At 56.8% G+C, this 19287-nt stretch overlaps 3 protein-coding genes across 3 annotated transcripts; 1 reads left to right on the forward strand and 2 right to left on the reverse strand.

Annotated features, from left to right (window-relative positions):
• Nucleotides 1-1243: 1243 nt before the first annotated feature.
• Nucleotides 1244-2878, reverse strand: LBX2 (ladybird homeobox 2). The gene is made up of 2 exons (XM_036872800.1): nt 2674-2878; nt 1244-1640 (listed from the first exon to the last, which is right to left on the reverse strand). The coding sequence occupies exons 1-2, from the start codon at nt 2876-2878 to the stop codon at nt 1255-1257; spliced, it is 591 nt and encodes a 196-aa protein (XP_036728695.1). The 3' UTR covers nt 1244-1254.
• Nucleotides 2879-8587: 5709 nt separating this feature from the next.
• On the reverse strand, nt 8588-10879 carry PCGF1 (polycomb group ring finger 1). The gene is made up of 9 exons (XM_036872799.1): nt 10736-10879; nt 10211-10316; nt 9901-10053; nt 9675-9746; nt 9443-9548; nt 9228-9261; nt 9043-9129; nt 8828-8908; nt 8588-8724 (listed from the first exon to the last, which is right to left on the reverse strand). Exons 1-9 carry the CDS (start codon nt 10826-10828, stop codon nt 8677-8679), a joined length of 780 nt encoding a protein of 259 aa, XP_036728694.1. The 5' UTR covers nt 10829-10879; the 3' UTR covers nt 8588-8676.
• A 5861-nt stretch (nt 10880-16740) lies between these two features.
• Nucleotides 16741-18322, forward strand: TLX2 (T cell leukemia homeobox 2). The gene is made up of 3 exons (XM_036873863.1): nt 16741-17140; nt 17588-17825; nt 17928-18322. Exons 1-3 carry the CDS (start codon nt 16741-16743, stop codon nt 18142-18144), a joined length of 855 nt encoding a protein of 284 aa, XP_036729758.1. The 3' UTR covers nt 18145-18322.
• Nucleotides 18323-19287: the final 965 nt, after the last annotated feature.

The raw sequence follows: 19287 nt of genomic DNA on the forward strand, positions 1-19287 counted from the left end.
TTTGGAACTGTGTCTGAAAATGCCAGGTTCGTTTCTGCCTTCCAGCCTTGTTCACCTCCCTGAAATATCCTTTTCTGGGACTTCTACCTGCAACTGAGGCCCTAGCTGACACACACCCCTCCCCCCCCCCACCCCAGCGCTGGGTGGATTATTCCCAGAGCATCCTGAGAGTGGGATTGTGGCACCTGAGCATGGGAAGGTCTGAGGAGGGAGGAAGGACTGATAGAGGGAGAGGGGAAGCAGGAAGACCAAGCCTAAGCATGGTCTCCTAAAGATGAACAGGGATGACCGGGCATGGGGGAAGACCTGCATCATGGGGAGTGTTCCTCTTCCCTCCCCATCACATGCAGGAGGATGATTAATTACCAGCGTTAGAAATTAATCCCAGAAATGTCTGCTGGAGGAGGTGGGCTGGGATCTCTACCCTGCAAGCAGCTACTCTAAGCTCTGCCTCAGCAAGTAGGACCAATCCTTCCCACCCTCCCGCCACCACCATCATCCTGGTGGTGACATTTTCCGCCCAAGTGCGGGGTGGGATGGAGGTCCCAGAAGCAGGGGTATGTCCCCTCTCCCAGAGCTCATCACTTTGCCTGTGTCTCAGCATAGGATTCTCTCTGTGGGGGCGAGGAGAAGGGTCAGGACTCTATTAACAAATGACCTCAGGGTGGGGAAAAAGGAGAGTCAAGCAGGGCGCTGTCACTCTGGGGCCAGTCTATTAGTTAGGTGCAAGGTCTCCCAGGTGGCAGCTGGTCAAACGCCGGGTGGAGACCTGGAACTAAGGCGGCCAGTAGAGGAGGGGTACGCGCCCGCAGCTACCAGAGTCCCATGCCCTTCCCCTCATCCTGTAGTCTCCAGAGCATAAAGCTGACAAGCACCAGCTTTGAAGGCTGGTTGGATGCCTGGGTCCACATCCTGACCTAGGGGTTGTTCTTTTGTAAAATGGGCATAATTATATCACCTACCTTATAGGGTTGCGTGAGGGTTAAAGGAAACATCGGATTTAAAGCGCTCGGCACGGTGCCAAGTACGGAAGCTTCGCAATAATCAGCAGATTTTGCTCTTACTGCTGGGAGCGCCAGGATTGAGGCGTGCTGCGGCGGAGTCTCAACTTTATTCTCAACCATTGGGAAAGGTGGGCGTCTGGACTGTGAGCCGGAAGGGGCCCGGGTCGACACCCTCCCTTTACCCCGGAACCCAGACAGGACGCGGGGGCGCGGAGCCCAGGGATCCAGAGCCCTGGAGGTGTCTTTGCCTTCAATCGTCCACCTGTATCTCCTCGTCTGACAATTGGGGCCCAGAGTCAGGCCGGGCGGGGCCAGGGCAGAGGCCTGGGGCGGCGTCAGGCAGCGCGAGGCGGCATTGGATTTCGGGGGACAGCGAGCGCAGCGAGGCCAGGTCGGCGCGCATCTCCTCCACGTCGCGCTTGAGCTTGGCTCGCCGGTTCTGGAACCACGTGACAACCTGCGCGTTGGCCAAGCCGAGCCTCGCCGCCAGCCCGTCACGCTCGGACGGTGCCAGGTACTTCTGGAAGACAAAGCGCCGCTCCAGCTCCAGCACCTGCTGCGCGGTGAACGCCGTGCGTGACTTCCGCCGTCTGCGGCCGGCCCGGCCAGGGCCCAGCGCGCCTGGGGCCGCGCGGCCTGCGGGGACAGGGAGGGGGTCAGCCTTCTTCTAGCTTGTGGAAATCAGGCTTCGGTCCGGGAGGAAAAGCGGGGGTGGGGTCAAGCCAGCGATGGGGGGCGTTGGTGCGGAGCGAAAAGACGGACGGGAGCCAGAACCGCCGCCCCTTCCCGAACTTTGCGAGGGGGGAGGGTGGTATTTCAGCCCGGGGGTGGGGCACAAAGTGGAACCGGCCACTGGGGTACTGGAGGCAGGAGGCTGAGGGTATCTTGCGGGGACTGGGGAGTGGGAGGAGGGCGGGACAAGCCAGAGAACTGGTGCACCGTCAGGCGGTCTAGGGCGGGGCCTTTGAGGCCTTCCGGAGCCCCTGGTGGAGCGGGCTTGCAGGTCTGGGCCGGCACCAGAGGCAGGGGCCGACCATGGTCAGAGTAGGGGCAGCCAGCCGGAATGGTGAGTGTGACAGAACCTGCACCGTGCCCTTCTTTAGACTGGTGGGTGTCGGGCACTCTCGGCTTATTCTTTTTGGGTGACACGGGCGCCCCCTCCTCGAGCCCAAAAGGGAGAGAGTGGGGGTACAAAGGGAGAGGAAAGACGGAGTCCAGAGTCCCGCGGCCCTTGAGGCTCCAAGGAACTTCTGCTCCTTGCGCCCTCTCGAGAAGAGAGCGGCTTGGAGCGGAGCTCGGTCACCAGGAGAGGCCCGAGCCTCGCCTCCCTGCACTTTCTGCGCCGCCCTTGCCCTAGCTCACTCATTTACAGCCTCCGGGCCAGGCCTTTTGTCTCCTCTCTGGCCTTTCTCTGTCGCGATTGCTCCGCTCAGTTCTCGACAGACTGGCCCTTCCCCTCGGCGCTGGCGGCCTCCAGGAGCGGGCGCGGAGCCTGGGAACTAACGGAGGGGAGGGGAGAAGAGGGAGAGGCAAACCCCGGCACGTGGGCTGAGGGCAGGGTGCGGATTAGGGTAGCGGCCAGTGTGAACGAAGGTTCGAGACCGGGAACCTGGAGGAGAGAAATGGGGAGAAGGCCAAGTCACAGTGAGCGACCTCGCCGGCGCTATACCTTCAGAGGGCTGCGGAGCGTGCCCGTCAAGTACGCGGAAAGTTTTACTAGTCAGCTCCTCCAGCGCGCACAGCGGCGACGTGGGACCTTGGTTCGACTCTGGAAGCTGCGACGCAGAGGGTCCTCGGGGAACCATGCGCGGGCCTAGGATGTCTGCGATGCTGAAGGGTGTCCGGGGTGTCCGGGGCTCGGATCCCGAGCTCATGGCCAGCCGGGCTGTGGCGGTCCCGCCGCCCGCCGCGCTCGGCTCCGCAGCTGCCTGGGCCCCAGCGCGGCTCCCGATCTGGGCCCCCAGCCTCGGACCCGCCCCCCGCGCTGGGCCCGAGCCTCGAATGCCCCTCCTCCTGCGCCCCCACCCCCCAACCCGGCCGGGTCCGCGGTGGGTCTGGAGCTGGTAGACGTCCCGGCAGCGGTATTTCTACCGGGTGGGGAGGTGTGGAGAGAAACCGGAGGAACAACCCGCCGGGCCGCAGGGCTGCTCTGCGCTGCCGGACGCGGCGCAGTGCACACTCGGGCTGGACCCTTCCTGGGCGGCCCCCAGATTCTGTATACCACAGACTCCCCGCCTAGCCGCAGCTCTGGCTCATAAACTCGTCGGCAATAAAATTGCTTTCCCTGGCCCCAACGGCTGGGGATTTGCAAAATTCCGAGAAGGAAGAGCAGAGCTGGCAGTGGTAGGATACCCAGTCTCACCTAGTAAGGACCTCTGTCTCCTGACCTGGCCCCCTCGTTCCGCCCCATCCCTGCGGAACGCTGTTAAGGAGGTCGGACGGCTGGAAGTTATTAGCGCGGTGCTGGGGGCTGGGGGACTTGAAACTTGGAAGGACCTGGCCGGGCAGAGCGATTGTAACCGGGAATACTGGGGATGCCATGGGGAAGCAAGTGCAGGTGAGTGGACTCTGCTGGCTCTCCGGCTGGACCCAAGGCTGTCCCGCTATGGCTCAGAGGCCCTGAGGAAGTCAAAACACATGGAGAAGGGGCCGGAGACCTGGGCCTCAGGAGAGAGGACACAGCAAACCAGAGCTAGTGTTACTGCCCAGGAGGGGTCTTTGCCAGTGAAGCCTGGGCTTCCTGGTTATTCCTTCCATCTATCAGTCGATCTGTCTGTCTTTGTCTTCTTATTAAGCTCCTGTACTTGGAGTAGAGGTCCTTCAGCCTGGAGAGGCCCAGAAACCACCCAGCATCTACAACAGTGGAGGCGGCCACTGGTCACTGCCCAGGAGCATCAGGGTCACTCGCTATAGAAGAGTGACTTGAAGGGCAGACTTCATCTACCCAACCAGATCCTGGGACAGAACCCCTACCAACCCAGGGGCAAATTCTAAGACCTGGGATATTCATTCCTATTTTATCTGGGTCCTGTCTTTCTCATTTCTCTCCCACAGCTAGTCCTGGGCTTATACCACAGCCCTCCTTTGTAGGAAGAAGACAGCTCTGGGACAGCACTGCTCACCAGTGGAGGCCCAACAGGGCAAGGGTTTTGTTCACGTATCACATCCCAGAGGCAGAGAAGCCCCACCACTCCTGAGGAACTCACCACTCCTAAGGAACTTGCTGTTATGATTTCTTCTATTTTTTTCGAACGGTGCCATGAAGAAGTGGACCAGTCCCTCCTGGATTGTCCATTATGTCACTTTCTCTGTAGACTTCTGTACCTCCCACCATTTGTGCAGTGATACTCTGAGTCCACCTGTCTATTCTCTGGGGCAAGCGGAGCCTGCAGTTGGGGTGCCCTGAACAGAGCTTGAGAGATCCAAGACACCTGGGTCAAAGACTCCTTGACAAGGAGAGGAAAACACTTTGATAATGGGGGTCAGAGAACCTCATGTAACCTGAGGCAGTGACGTAGCCCACACCCAACAAAGGCTCTTCTTGGTAAAAGACTCCCTCCCAAGGCACCCCCCCCCATCCCCTAAGACTCACACAGACACTCACATAGTACCTTCATGGCAACCTAAGCAATAAACTCAGCCCAGTGGGCCACTGTTGGATCAGAAAGCAGACAGTGGAAAGCTGAGATGCCAGGACCTGTTAATTGGTTATTAATGGTGGCAGGTGGAGGAGGGCCAGGAGAGATCCTCTTAGCTGGAGGCCTCAGCCCTCTGAACCATCCTGGGGGTTTCACTTAATCTGTAATTAAAGAAGGTCTCAGGAGGCTGCAGGAACTGCCTAGCCTATGTCCCAGGCCTGTCACCAAACAGACACTCCAGCCTTCACTCATGCATCTTCTTATGCAGCTTTTATGTCACCGCTTCTGCTATCAGTTACTCCTGTGTGTCAGTGTGGGGCTCTCCTGAAGGGCCTTTGCTTTCCTCCCCTTCTGTCTCTCCAACATTTTCCCCCTTGCAACCGGGCTTAGGAATGGGGTTGGACAATGGGGTTGGGCAGTCCCCAGATGTGGGTTTGGGGGAGGAGAGGGAAGGAGAGACTAGTAAAAGGAAGAGGCCACTTACAGCAGAGCCCAGCTAAGGTCATCTCAGCAGCCAGGGACTTGTCCAGACAATTGTGTGGCCACAGGAGGGGACTTTTCCCAGCAAAGCCCCTGGAACCTGAGCTGGGGAGAAACCAGATCCTCCGAGGGGGGTAGGAGGAAGGGAATGATTAATGAGGGAGATTAAGAGATTAAACCTGGGTTCTGGGCTGAGGGGGGGGGCACTTAGCTGTCTCATAGGCTTCCCCCAACCCCAGCTTGGCGGTGCTGCTGCTCTCCAGTGCACCTCTTCCCACCATACCTCCCACCCCCATGGTCCAACCCTCTCCTGCCTTGGGTCCTCCCCAGAGCCATCCAAAGACGTGAACCTACATTGCTGCCTGCCACCCCCCATTCTGCAACAGATTCTCCCCATTGTCCCTTCAGACATTTGGGGGTCCTCTGCTCCCTCCTCTAGCAGAGATCCCCTCTTTCTCACTTTCCCTCCAGAAGGCACCTCCATTCCCACTTAAGGGTGCCTTCTCACACACCCCCAACACCCTCTTTCAGAATTCCCTTTCCTCATCACCCCCATCTTATTTCTCATTCCCTGACACTGCACCTCTGACCCGCCTTGCCCTCCTCAGCCTCTCAGCTTGCAGATTCCTCTGCCCAGGGCTGCCCCAGATGTACCCCCTTTTCTTGGCATCCATATCTGCTCAATAAATGACCTTTAGTCCCCTGGATTTCCCACCCCACGCATTTCTCTGAATTCTGTGAGTGTAAAGGGGGGCAGAATCCTCAGAATAACCTCCTTGGGGTGGTGGACGGCCGAGGACAGTCCCAAGAGATGTGCTTGTCCTCCCCCCACCTCCCCACCCCCTTAGGGGAAATCCCTTAACCAGAGTGAGAGGGAAGTGGGCATTTTAGAGAAGAAACTCCAGGCAGAGGAGCTGGGGCAGGGAGTCCATACATCTCACACACTTCTGGGATGGTATTCTCTTTCAGAAAACGTTAATGCAGATATAACCGATTCAGACATAAATTTGTTTCCTCACTTCTAGGGCCTCAGGTCTGTGAGTTCTTTTAGGGCCTTTACGCTGGCTCACAAAAAGCTCTGCGCAATTGCCGCCAAGCCGGGGGTGTGCACGCTGGGGTGGGGGAGCGGCGGGATGCTCAGACACTCCCCCACACCCCTACACTGGTGTACCCCTTGAGACTCATTGTTCCAGGGAAGTCCCTTTTCCCTATCTCCTCACCCCCGCCCACCCCCAAGTCCTGGGAGAGACTGGCCAGGCTGAGAGAGACAGGTCCTCCTCTGTGCCAAAGGCCAGAGCAAATATTGGTGCCCCCTCCCTCAGGTGAGTGTGGACCACGAAAGGGGTTTGGTGAGAAAAGGCAGCAGGGGCAAGGGCGAGGTTGGTCCTGCAGGTGAGGACCGACACCTCCACCTGGGCGCCCCGCGAGGTCCTGGGCGCCTGCGAGAGGGCGGGCTGCGCGCTGGGAAGGCCCTGCGGCCGCTTCTCTGAGCACAACGCGGGCGTTCTAGGTCACCAAGCCCAAGAGAACCGTGAGCTTGATTTGCCCGCTGTGGCGCAGATCGAGACCCGAGTGACCCCGAGGGTCAGGATCTGCGTGGGGCAGGCCAGGGAGGGAAGTAATGGACCCACAGATGGAGGGAGAACGGCGCGGTGCCCGCAGCTGGTCTGCATCAGCCACTTCGGGAGACGCACGGCAGCTACCGCCACCACTGCCACCCCGGCTGACAGACAAAAAAAAAAGGCTCCACTGAGCTGGGGGCGAGGCGGGGAGCCGCTCCAACCCAGATCCAGGCCTGAGCGCCTTCCGCTGCTTCTTGGCCGCAAGCCATGTGTCATCAAAGGCCTCATCCTGAGGCTTGGTTCTCAGGTCTCCCGTCTCCAGCAGCCTTATCTTCTGATTGGGCCTGCTAGATGTCAAGCTGCCGCCAAGCCCCTACCGGACTACTCTGCAGGGACGTTTCCATTCTCCTTACCTCCACTACCACCACTCCCCCACCCCCGCCCCAGCCCCCAGAAATGCCCTTTCACACACAAATGCCTTGAGAACAGTCTAAGTGCTGTATGCTTGAGTAGGCCTGGGAGTACCCAGAGCTTAAATTCAGGGAGAAGAGAATGGGGAACCCTGGGATAGATATAATTCATCAAAAACCTCCAGATATATGCTGGTATAGAGGCAGGCCAAAGACACTGAAAAAAGCCTTGATTCTGGCTGAGGGAAGGTCTTCTGGAGGAGGTGACACTTAGGCTTTCAAGGACAGCTGGTGGGGGCGGTGGAGGGTGGGCGCATTCCAGGCCTGAGGCCTGAAACATGAGGCTCGGGAATCTTGGAGATGGTGCCAGGAAGGAACTGGGCCTGGGCCAGTGGCCCTGCAGTGTCCCTACCCTGGTCCCTGCTGCCTGCCCAGGGTGCACCAAGGGTTCTGCCTTGCTGTCTGCAGTCTCTCCACATGTGCCTTTCTCTTGGCCTACAAGCTTCATCCATGGAGAGGGAAGCCCACGCCTACTGTGCCCTGGGAGAGAGCTCAGGTTTTTGCCCCTGAGTCTCTGGCTCTTTTAGCCAGTTCAGGCCACCTTCACTATGGCCCTCCCCTAGGCCCTCTGCCACCCAATCTCCATCTGGGGAAGCTCAGGCACCTTCAGCCCTCACAAGCTATACCCAATGACCCCCTTGAATTCATGGAGTCAGACCTTGGCCAGCGCCAGATTCAGGCTTTAAAGTCAGGTTTAACATTTATGCTGCCTGTGCCATCCAGTTTGTCTCACATTCCACAGCAGCCCATTAGCTTCCTTCAGGAACTCCTTGCTTTGGCCTCCAGTCCCCTCCTCTGTTACTGTCTGGCTCAAACAGACAAGGAATGCTTGCTGAATTACTCAATGGAGTTCTCGCCTTGTTGCTTCCCTCTTGTTCCTAAAAAGTGCCTCTTCTGGGCACCAGTTCCCTCTTTTCAACTACCCTCACCACACCCTGGCTTCACCTAGCCCAGGTACCTGAAGGCCCACTGAATCTCATATGGACAGCCAGGTTTCCAACTGTGACTATCCCCATGTGTTCTTGCATCCCAATTTTTTTAAGGCTCCTCCCATAGTGCAATTCTTTGTATTTTCTTTCAAATATCACTCTTCTTCAGTCCTGCAGTGGCCACTGTCAAACCCTAGCCCCATTCTTACCACTACTGAATTAGGACACCTCCACTCAGGCCTGCATTATATGTGGCAGCATTCAAGGACGGTGAGAGCTCCCCTCCCCTTCACCAAAAAGAGCTGGTATGAATAACCTGGTTTCACTTAGCTCACCTTCAGAGTTTTACATATGTAGGGTCCTCTACTGCTCTCCTTTGGCAATTCACTGAGGGAACACCAACATAGAGAGGCCCTCCTTCTTGATGAAACTCAAGAGGGAAGCAGGACACAGGACAAAGCATGAGTGTGTGGCAGGAAAAAAAGGAAAAAGATGCTTTTTTTAAAGTTTTTATTTCAAAAAATAAAGCCAAGGTTAATTTCACATAAATATCTGGGGAGGGAAGGGCAGAGGGATGGGTGGGGGCTTGGCCCCTACCTCCTCTTCTCTTTCACACTGTATTGTAAAAGCAAAGGGGATGGCTAAGGAGAGAACAAAGGGAAGAAGTAGTCAGTGGGAACATTCTTACCCAAGCGGCCCCCTCAGCCTGCCCCTGCCCTGGAGACTGCCTTGGCACTGGCTCACCTTGCCGAACCAGCGGGAGAGCCATATCTGCTTCATGGTCATGTGATCAGGGAGAACTTCATTGTCAAAAAGGAGCTGCACCTAGGAGGGAGATAGGGGCACAGTTTTAAGAACTATCCTCTTGCACAGGTCAAGAACTACCCTGGTCTACCCTATACTCTGTTCCTCCTTTCTTAGCCCCCCCCCCCAAAAAAAAACTACTATGGGGTACTCACATGCTGGGGATTTAGCATCAAGCGGTGACATAGCACCCTCCGGAGATGGCGAACTTCAGCTCTAACAGAACATCGGACATATTTGTTCTGGGGGTGGGGAGGGAAAGGAAGAGAACAGGTGTGTGAGGGAAGGGCCATGGGGAGGTGAGTCTCCTTAGAGAGGCCCTCCCCTCAGCCCCTCTCACCTGCAGGACGCTTTTATTCTTGTCTTTGCCAGAACTGGGGGGAAACAGACACAGGTTAGGGAGCTCTATCTTTCCCCCGTCCCCTGCCCAGAACCATGATATACTCTCTTCAAGTGAACAGACACTCCCCTTACTGCTCGCTCTCTCCCTGAGCCCCTCCCTGCCTCTGGGTCATTGTCACTGTCACTTCAGATAGCCCATGACCTGTCCTTCACCTCAGCCGCTCCAGGCATAGGCTCAGCTGCTCATCATAGCGATAGTAGTGGGCTTTTGAGTGGTCGAAGCTGCTGAAGGGGAGGCCAAGGTTGCTCAGGGCTGGCTCTGAGAAAGACAGAGTAATGAGGAGAGTGGCACATGTTCCACACACCTTTTTCCCCGGGGAGCAAAACTGGGCAGGAGGAATGCTCTGGGGGTTTTACCTTACCCTCCTGCTACCAAGAGACATACCTTCCCCGCTGGGCTGGGTGACCCGGTCCAAGCCTCGGGACTGGTAGAATTCTCGGATCCGTTTCTCTTCACCTAGAAGGGAGTGGAGTACAGGAAGTAAAATATAAGCCCTCCCTCATCCTTTGTCCCTCTAGCTGTCAACCTCTTTACCAAAGCCCTTGTCATCGCAAGCTGCCACCCAGCATCAGTCCTCTAGAGGCCCCTCAAAGTCAGGGTGGTTACTCACTGTCTTGCAAGCCTGGCACTAGCTTGTACACGATGTCCTGCATGACCCGGTCCAGTTTGAGGTTGAGCAGTGGCTGTGTCTCGTGGATCTTGATGTTGCACATGGGGCAGTACTTGCTGGTTTGGAGGTACTTCACAATACAACTCTTGCAGACTGCAAGAAGAGAAAAGCAAACTCTCGGGCCCCCTGGAAATCGGGTTCATGGGCTGGGTGGGTTGCCTGGGTGGTTGGGGCAAGCAGCCTAGAAGCTGGCAGCCGGCTTAGTGGGAAGTGGGGCCTGGAAGAAACAGCCAGGGTTCTGGGCACTCACACGTATGAAGACACTCTGTTATGGTGGTGGCATCCACGAAGTACCCTGCGCACAGGCAACAGACGATGTGCTCATTCAAGTCTTTGATCTTTACTCGGACCTCCTCCTGCGGACACACCCTCCGTCAACGACCACTCTCCCAACCCCAACCCGTGTGCCGTCACAACTTGGGAGTCGCCTCTCATCAGACCCCACGGCCAACACCGCACCCTGCGCCGTCAGCCGATTAGCTCCCGGGGGTTGACACTCGCCCTCCGCCCAGCAGAGGGCTCCGCACACAGCGGGGTCTCCCTCCAAGCCAACTCGCCCCACCTTCCTTTCCCAGGGGAGACTACAAAGAGTGAACGGCACAATGCGCAGGCGTCCTAGCCTGGAGTTTGGCAACCCGACCGCAATCGCGCAGGCGCATTGGGAACCCTGTCTCTGCGCAGGCGCACTGGCGCCCGGCCAGCCACCGCCCGTCCTGTAGCCGGCCTCAGTTCGCACCGCTAGCCGACCACAGTGGTAACCTTGCCGCCCCTGCACCTCGTTCCGTAGCGGGTCCATCTTGTACACTGACTGGAGCTGATTCCGAAGCCTCATCGCGATCGCAATCTGGCCCCCCTGAGGAGACGCCATCTTAAAGGCTGATCCCGGCCGGCCACTTCCGGTGCCGCCTGCGGGGCGGGACTTGTCGCCTCGCAACGAAGGCTTAGGTCTTTTCGGATTCGCTGACCCTCTGTAAGGCCCCGCCCATGTCCCTTTCTCCCCGTGTGCTCACCTGAGCCCCACTGGCCCCTCCCCCTCCTCAATCTGTAATTAGGGAGTCGGGGGGTGCCTGGGAAGGGGTCCTATCTCTTTGAGCTCCTGTAGTAATCATCATAATAGACCCTACACGACCTCGGGACTAACTTTTGGAGCCTCCAAAAGACTGCCGCCTTCAACTCCCAAAGGCCCGGCGGTCTCCTCCCGCTACCGCTCAGGGTCGTCGATCTCCTGTGATGATGTCCCTGCTAAAGAAGCCCCTCCGGGGCCCTCTACTTGTGTCGCCCTCCGCGGCTGACGCGTCCGCATTACGGAGCTTCATCCCGATTGTGGGCCTTGTCCCGGCTTCACAGCGGGGGTTTCTCGGAGCTTTGCGGAATCTCGTAGAGGGTGGAGGGGAAGGAGGGACCCCCAGGGACTTGGTAGTGATTGTACCCCCGCCCCCACACTCCCCCCTGCCGCCGAGGATGGGGGAGCAGGCCCTGGTTAATGATGATGATTCAATCATCGGCGCCTGCGGAGGCCTGGGACAGACTAATGCAGAGCAGATGCCCAGGAAGGAGGGGAGGACGGCTAGGACACTACCACACACGGACACGCTGAGGCAGCGAACTCCTTTGGTAGCATAGGCCCAGTCCCGTACTTTGGGAGGACGCAGGGGCCCTAGAGCTGGTACACCGACGTCCCTAGGTACTTTTTAAAAAGTGGGATTAAAAAAAAACAACAAAATAAGGATAAAATTACTGTGGAGTATTAACATCAGGTGCAATTGGAGACTCAAGAAGGGAGAGATACCAGTGGAGACCCCGAAAGATTTTCTGGAGGAATTGGGTCTTTGTGTGGGCACAATTTAGAGATTGGGGTGGGGGTGGGGAAAGGAGTGTGGTGGAAATAGAAAAGAAAGGCAAAGTGGAGGGGAATGAACGGAGAGGGACTGGACTGAAGCCCAGGTGTAGATCTGAGAGTAGTGATAAAAGAAGCAGAGCCTTGTGGAGTTGGGACTTTAGCCTGAGGGCAATAGGGAGCTAAAAGACGTTTTTGAAGAGAGGGAGTTATCCTATGAAAGAAACATACTTGTTCATTTATCTTCAGAGTGAATTAGCGGTAAGGAATTATGAGATTAGTGATATTTTAATCAACTGCTTCTCGCTACAGCCACTGCTTACCTCTCTGTTCCAAGATGCCATTATCTCTTATCTGGATGATTGCAATGGCTTTTTGCCTGCTTTCCTTGCTTCTACCTTTACCCCTCTTTAGCCTATTCTAAACATAGCAGCTCACAGTGATTCCGGTAAAACATGAATAAAAAAGGATACATGGAAAGTTTTTTTGAGTTGATGGATGTTTATTATCTTGATTGTGTTGATGGTTTCATGTGTGTATACATATGTCAGTGTATCAAATTGTACACTTTAAATATGTACAGTTTATTGTATTTCAGTTTTGCCTTAAGAAAGTTGCTTAAAATAAAATTTAAAAATGAGGTGTCTTACTTTTCTGTTTAAAACCTTCCAATAGCTTCTCTTTTCAATTAGAATAAAAGTCCAAGTTTTACAATGACCTTCAAGACCTTGCATGGTCTTTCGCAGTCCCTCAGTCTCTCCAGACACACTGGACCCCCTCACTGTTTGTTCCACAGATACACCAGGATATACTCTCGTGTCCCCAACTTGAAATGCTCAGATATCCAAATGGCCCTTTTCTTCCTTCAGGTCTTTACTCCATGAGGCCTTCTGTGATCAATCTAGATAAATCATAATCCCCCACTCTTACACTTCTTCTTCCCCCTTCCTTGCTTTATTTCTCTTCTTAGCATTGTTATTATTAAGTTTATTGTATATATTTCCTTTTTCACCTGCCTCCCCCACTAGAATGTAAGCTGCTCAATGGCAGGAATTTTTGTTGTATTTACAACTATATTTCCAGTGCCAGGATCAAAATTTTCTGGATGAACACATGAATGTAGGTGGTGGTGATGATGGCCTAGACTAGGCTTTTATCTGTGGAAATGGAAAGGAAGGACTGTGTATGAAACATTTCAAAGAAAAGAATAATAGGAGGAAGTGAATAAAGAGCTTGAGGGGAATAATTTCCTCCAGCCTGTTGGACTTAAGGTGGCTAGAGCGAAAGCAGGTGGAGCTTGCCAGAAAACTAGAATGGTGGGGTGGAACACAGCAAGTGTCAGAACCAGGGACTGAGGTCTCAGAGTTTTCTGGGTAGCTGTAATAGATGGAACTATTGGAATGGATGAAACCTGAGCAGATGTAGAGATGGGTAAAGCTGTAGTCTGAGCTCTGAAGAATGCTCACAGTCTTTGGTGGAAGAAGAAAAGTCAGTGGAGGAAAAACATAAGCAGTGACTGTGAATGTCCAAAGATGTAGAATAATATGATATTATGGAAGCCAAAAGAATGGACATTTCAAGAAATAGTTGATGGTCAACAAAGTAAAACATGTCAGAGAAGTCCTGGATAACAGACACTGGACATGGGAGCTCTCTGAGAAAGGGTCCATGTAGTGAAGCCAGCTCGCGGTGGGTTAAAAGAATAAATAATCGGGAAATGGAGGCAATGGGTATGGGCAGTGAAAGGGAAAAAGAAACACATAATTTCTCTTCAGGAGTTGGGCAAAGACTTTGTCCAGATAGTAGAGACCTAAGACAGTTGGGGGTAGGAAGGACTAAATTGATAAGAAAAATGATCATACCGGAGTGGGGACATGGCACCAACAGCAGGACGGAAGAGAAGATGCAGGAGCATGGGCTGGGAATGTGGCCTCTCCCTTTGAAGCTGCAGGTTTGAAGGCCTGAACACTTGAAGAGTTGGGCAGCCACACGCATGTAAGATATGGTGAGATGGACCCAAGGCAGTGTGTATGAGAGGCGGGGGTGCTGACTCCAGAGCCTCTCTTCAACAGAAACTAGCAGGAACCATCCTGCTAGAGAATCAGGGAACTAGCAAGGTGGAGGCAAGCCGAGAAATTCCTAGGACTGTGGCTGACAGAATTTGATGCCTTTTGTTCTTGAAGCAGAGAACTGAAATCTTTTTTTTTTTTTAATCCCCAGAAGATGTGTATATACTACCAGGTTTGTGACCATTCTCCTCCAAGGATCAGTTGGGTAATCTCTGGGTGGCCGTGCCATCTGTGCTGACCTCAAAAGGCAGGATGTAAAAAAAAAAAAAAGCAGAATGTAGAGTAAGCAGGTATACTGGTCTGCATGATGCTGCCTTTTTCACTTGCATTGATTCACTCATTGATTCATTCAAGAAGGATTTATTCCGCTTGATTGGAGACACACTAGTGCTCACTGTCTCCTGAGGCCCGCCCCTGGAGTGGGAAAGGGGACTGACAAACTCCTAACCTGCAGGCCAGTCCCCTTGAGAGACTTTATTTACTTTACTGTCTCCCTAGGCTCTCTGTTCTCATCCGGGGAAATCCAGCCCATCGTTATCTCTGAAGGGTTTGCCTGAACAGTAGAGGTTTCATGCTCTCTAGTAGCCCCAACCCCTCTACTGCTGAGAAAAGATGCTTGGAGTTCTGTGAAGGCTTAGGGGAGGTGGTGATATATGTCTTCTTCACCAAGACAAAAACAGCTGCCAAAGTGGCAATACCCACCCCCCCCCCCCCCCCAGCCCCGGCAACACTTTCAGAAGGGATTGTTGGCAGGGTGGGGGAATAGCTGGAGTAATGGATGATGGAGGTGGACAAGACTGGGGGAGGATGTCACATATTATTGATGCCCACTGCCTCCCTCCCCCATCATTCACCCCCTTCAGATTGAGGTTTTCTGAGAGCACTGAGGGGCTGGTGGCTTTGTGTGAGGAGAAAGCCTACTCCCTTCTTTCTCTTCCTTATCTTCCTGCCCAGATGCCCAAATATCATTCCTGGTTCCCTGGAGAGAAAAGACCCCTTACCCTGCCCTAGGCGCCAGGCTGCCAGCCCATCTGCTAGGGAGAAAGGAGGGGCAGAGTTTTCCCCAAGAGATCCTGGAGAATCAACTGGAAGATCCGTGCTCCCAGGGAGACCCATCTACCAGACTTAGAAGGCATTTTGGCTCACACGGGTAACTGGCAGCCTGTAGGGGAGCACCGGAGTGGGCTGCAGTGGAGGGGCTAGGGCTGGCACAGCGAGGCGGGGTACTTTGGCCACCACGTGCCGAGGCAGGCCAAGCTGCTCATCGGTGCCCACCCTCCAAGGGATGGTAAGAACATCCCCCTCCAGGCGCCCAGTCTCACCGGCTCAGAGGCGCCAGGAACCAGCCCCCCCAACCCCGGGGTCCGGGGCGGGCCGGGGAAGGTAATGTAATTCCGACCCAGCTAACCCGATTATGGCGGCCTGCACCGGGCTGGGTGGCGGCAGGGGCGGGTCTAAGGCACAGGGGCCCGGCCGGCCCCGGGTCCCATCCCGGGGAAGGATGCAGAGTTCACACGCTCCCAGCTCCTGGGTCCTCGGCAAGAGGTCACAAGGTCACCGAGCGGCTTCTGTCTTTCCCCACCTCCCTTCTCTGACACGCTCCAGGCACAGTTTCCTGGGCTTGGGTGGAGTGAAGCAGCTATGCGCAATGAGGCGGTTAGGATCCTCCGAAGACTTCTGTGAGGTCCCAAGTGTCGCCTGTGGCGATTTCGTCCTCCCGCCTTTGCGGGGGGTGGGCGGGAGTGTGTGAGAATAGACTTCCTGGGCGCAGAGTGGAGGGGCAGAATCCCGCGTTGGTGGTTCCCTGTCGGGGGCAGAACGCCAGCCCCAAGTCCCCACCGACCTGAGTTGGCTCGGGTGGAGTCACGGGTCCGCTTTACACCGATTTCAGAAAATCGAAATTCTAAGAAACACTGGGCACCCATTACGGGCGCTCCCGAATGCAGCTAGGGCCCCTACGGGAGAGGCCGGGAGGAGCACCAGGATCACTGGCCCAGAGTAGTTGTTCCCCGCCCTAGCCCACCGGACGCCCTGCCACCGCCTTCCCACACCTGTCCTCTTCCCGGGCCTCCAACTCGCCGGCGCCGTTCCCCAGCCGCTTCCCATCGCAGCCAGAAAGCCACAACGAGATCTGGTCTTCGAGAGCATTTAGGCGAGGGCCACAACGAATTCGGGAGTCGTCAGGCAGGACCCATCGGGAGGCGAAGAGTGGGGGCTGTGGGAGGAGGCACCTGCAAGGAAGCCGGTGAGGCCGAGGAAACCCCAAAGGCGGAGGCCAGCGAGGATGGAGTTGCCTTGCGCATCTCGGCTGACTCAGCGAGCAGCGGCCCAAGCACCGGCCCCTCCCGTGCAAGTTCATAACACCCTCGCCACCTTCCCCCCTCCAACACCCCCACCATTCCCGCCGGCCAGTCTTCCCCGCGCTCAGAGCAAACAGGCGTCTCTTCCCCTTTAACAGGCCCGGCCCCGCCCCTGCCCTACCCCCAGCCCCCACTGCCCACCCGAGGCTGATCTGTCAGTCACTGCCCCAGCCCGAGCCGGCCAACCCTCTCCACCCCGGACTCGGGCAGAGGCCCTGGCAGTCCAGCGTCTATCTGCTCTTCAGAGTCAGCAAGGGCGCTCCTGGGGCCCCAGTCGGTCGCGCTCCCCCGGGATGCGAGTCCCTGAGCCGACGCCCGGCAGAGGCCGGCACGGGCGCGGTTACTCCCCGTACACAGGGATGAAGATGTCCTGGGGGCCCCGGCGCCTCTCCATGGCCAGCCCCGCAGGCCCCTGAGGCCACCGCCCCAAACGCTCCGCTGCTGGGCTCCCAGAGCTGTTTGGGGCGCCCTCCCCAACTGCCAAGCCTCCTGCGGTCCTCCTTGACCCGGACCCATGGAGCCGGCGGTGCTGGCCTCGCACAACCTCCCGCACCACGAGCCAATCAGCTTCGGAATCGATCAGATCCTGAGCTGCCCGGAACCCCCCGGGAGCGGCCTAGGCCCGGGTCGAGCGGGCCAGGGCCATGGGGAGAGTGCGGCGTTCTCGGGTGGATTTCACGGAGCCTCAAGCTACGGTCCCGCGGGCTCGCTGGCCCCGCTACCAGGCAGCTCTGGTGTGGGCCCGGGCGGCGTGATCCGCGTCCCGGCGCACCGCCCGCTGCCAGTGCAGCCGCCCGCGGGAGGCGCGCCTGCTGTTCCTGGACCCTCGGGTTTGGGCGGCGCCGGGGGCCTAGCGGGACTCACCTTCCCTTGGATGGACAGCGGCCGCCGCTATGCCAAGGACCGGCTCACTGGTGAGGTTGCCCGATCCCTCCAGCGTCATGCCCCACACTGACCCGGTTTCCTCATCTTTGATCCTTCTGCTCCAACTCAAGGTCCCTTTTCGTACCCTCCGCCCCTAATCCCAGGGGATCCTCCCTCAATTTGTATCTCTTGATCCCGCTGCTGAGAGGCGCTGGGGAGGTAGCTGCCGTCGATGCCCGCGCCCTCCTCTGCAGTTCACTGTCCACACCGCGGGAAGGGCAGGGTGAAGTTACGGGGTACGTCTCTCCCTCACCCAAGTGGGAGGGCCATTTCCGAGGCCTTTTCTTGTCTAGAAGCCTCTACTGGTGCGGGGTCGAGCTTGGGGCACCGTAGGGACCGGGCGCGGGAGCTCTGCAGCATCGGCAGCCGCGCTCTCTTCTCAGTGACACCTCGGGCCTCCCCGAAAACCCTGCCTTGCTCTTTCTTCCTCCCCGTAGCGGCGCTCTCGCCCTTCTCCGGGACGCGCCGTATAGGTCACCCCTACCAAAACCGGACCCCCCCAAAGCGGAAGAAGCCGCGCACATCCTTCTCCCGCTCGCAGGTGCTGGAGCTGGAGCGGCGCTTCCTGCGCCAGAAGTACCTGGCCTCGGCCGAGAGGGCGGCGCTGGCCAAGGCCCTGCGCATGACCGACGCGCAGGTCAAGACGTGGTTCCAGAACCGGCGCACCAAGTGGCGGTGAGGCGCGGGGCGGGCGAGGGACCGGGCCGGGCCAAGTGGCGGTGAGGCGTGGGGCGGGCGAGGGCCGGCCTCGCTGACCCCGCGTCTCCGCCCGCCCAGGCGCCAGACGGCCGAGGAGCGCGAGGCAGAGCGGCACCGTGCGGGCCGACTGCTTCTGCACCTCCAGCAGGACGCACTACCGCGGCCGCTACGGCCGCCGCTGCCCCCGGACCCGCTCTGCCTGCACAACTCGTCGCTCTTCGCGCTGCAGAACCTGCAGCCCTGGGCCGAGGACAACAAGGTGGCTTCCGTGTCCGGGCTCGCCTCAGTGGTGTGAGCGACGCCTGCCCGACCGGCCGGGCGCTCTTTTCCGGACCGAGGCGCTGCGTGGAGCCCCGGGCCCGGGGCCTTGGAGCGCACGGCCGCCCACCCCGTGGTTCCGTAGCAGTGGAGCGTGTGAGGAGGAGGTGGCCTTGAGGCTATCGTCGAGGGCTCCTCGGCCACTGCCGGCTCCCAGGCCAGCGTTGCGCTGTTGCCCTGCGCGCTTAATCGTGACCTTTCCCGCCATTTTTCACTTATTAGACTGTTGCACCGCGGCTGGAACCCGAGGCGCTGAGGGGGCGGGACCTGCAGTATGATAGCCAATGAGGTGCGGGGAGGGGGGCGGGCTGGCCAATGGCTGCTCTCTTGAGGGACTCCGGATTCTTCCGTGGGTGTGTTGGAGCTGGGGTTCTGTGTGGCTGGAGTAGGTTTACAGGCCTGGCTGGAATCAGGAGGCTGCAGCCCGCACGGGCTGGGTCTGTAGCAAAGGTGTGAAGGAAGGAAGGAAGACGTCAACGACAGAGGAGTAATGGAGGAGGTGCTGGAAAGCGAGTCTGACGGACCGTGACAGGAACCAGAGTGTTATCTACGCTGGGCGTCTCATCCTTCAACTGTAAAATAATCGCTAAGGACTTTGAGCCCCATGTTGTCTGTGTGTTTAACCTGCTGACTATGTCCTCTCACTTGAGCCTCACAAGTGGGTGGCAGGCGAGACAGATACTTACACACTCGATGGAAGAGAAAATCTGGGAACACTAATCTGGCTCTGGTGTCCCTCGGGGACAGAGAGGGAAGAGGAGGAAGCAATGGACAAAGTTAATGGGCCCAATGGAGTTAGGGTGAGCAGAATTTGGCAAACAATTAGGAAGTGATAGGCCTAAAAATAATCAAAGATAATTCCCAGGTTGGAAATGTAAAGGATCAAGAAATCAATCGTGTTGTGGATGATGAGAGGGAAATTGGGAAGACAGAACCAAGATTAACTCTGCAGGCAAAACTAAATGCTAGACCTAGAGAAAATAAATTCTGGAAAAATGCCTTTTGGGGGAGGTCAGTAGACATCCACATAGAGGTAGGAAATAGATGGAATGATGAGAACAGACAGAATCTCCAAGGGAGAAAACTCTGAGGAGAAAAGCAAAGTTCTAAGGATTAAATG

The sequence above is a fragment of the Balaenoptera musculus genome, chromosome 13 (assembly GCF_009873245.2).
Source record: "Balaenoptera musculus isolate JJ_BM4_2016_0621 chromosome 13, mBalMus1.pri.v3, whole genome shotgun sequence".
NCBI lineage: Eukaryota > Metazoa > Chordata > Mammalia > Artiodactyla > Balaenopteridae > Balaenoptera > Balaenoptera musculus.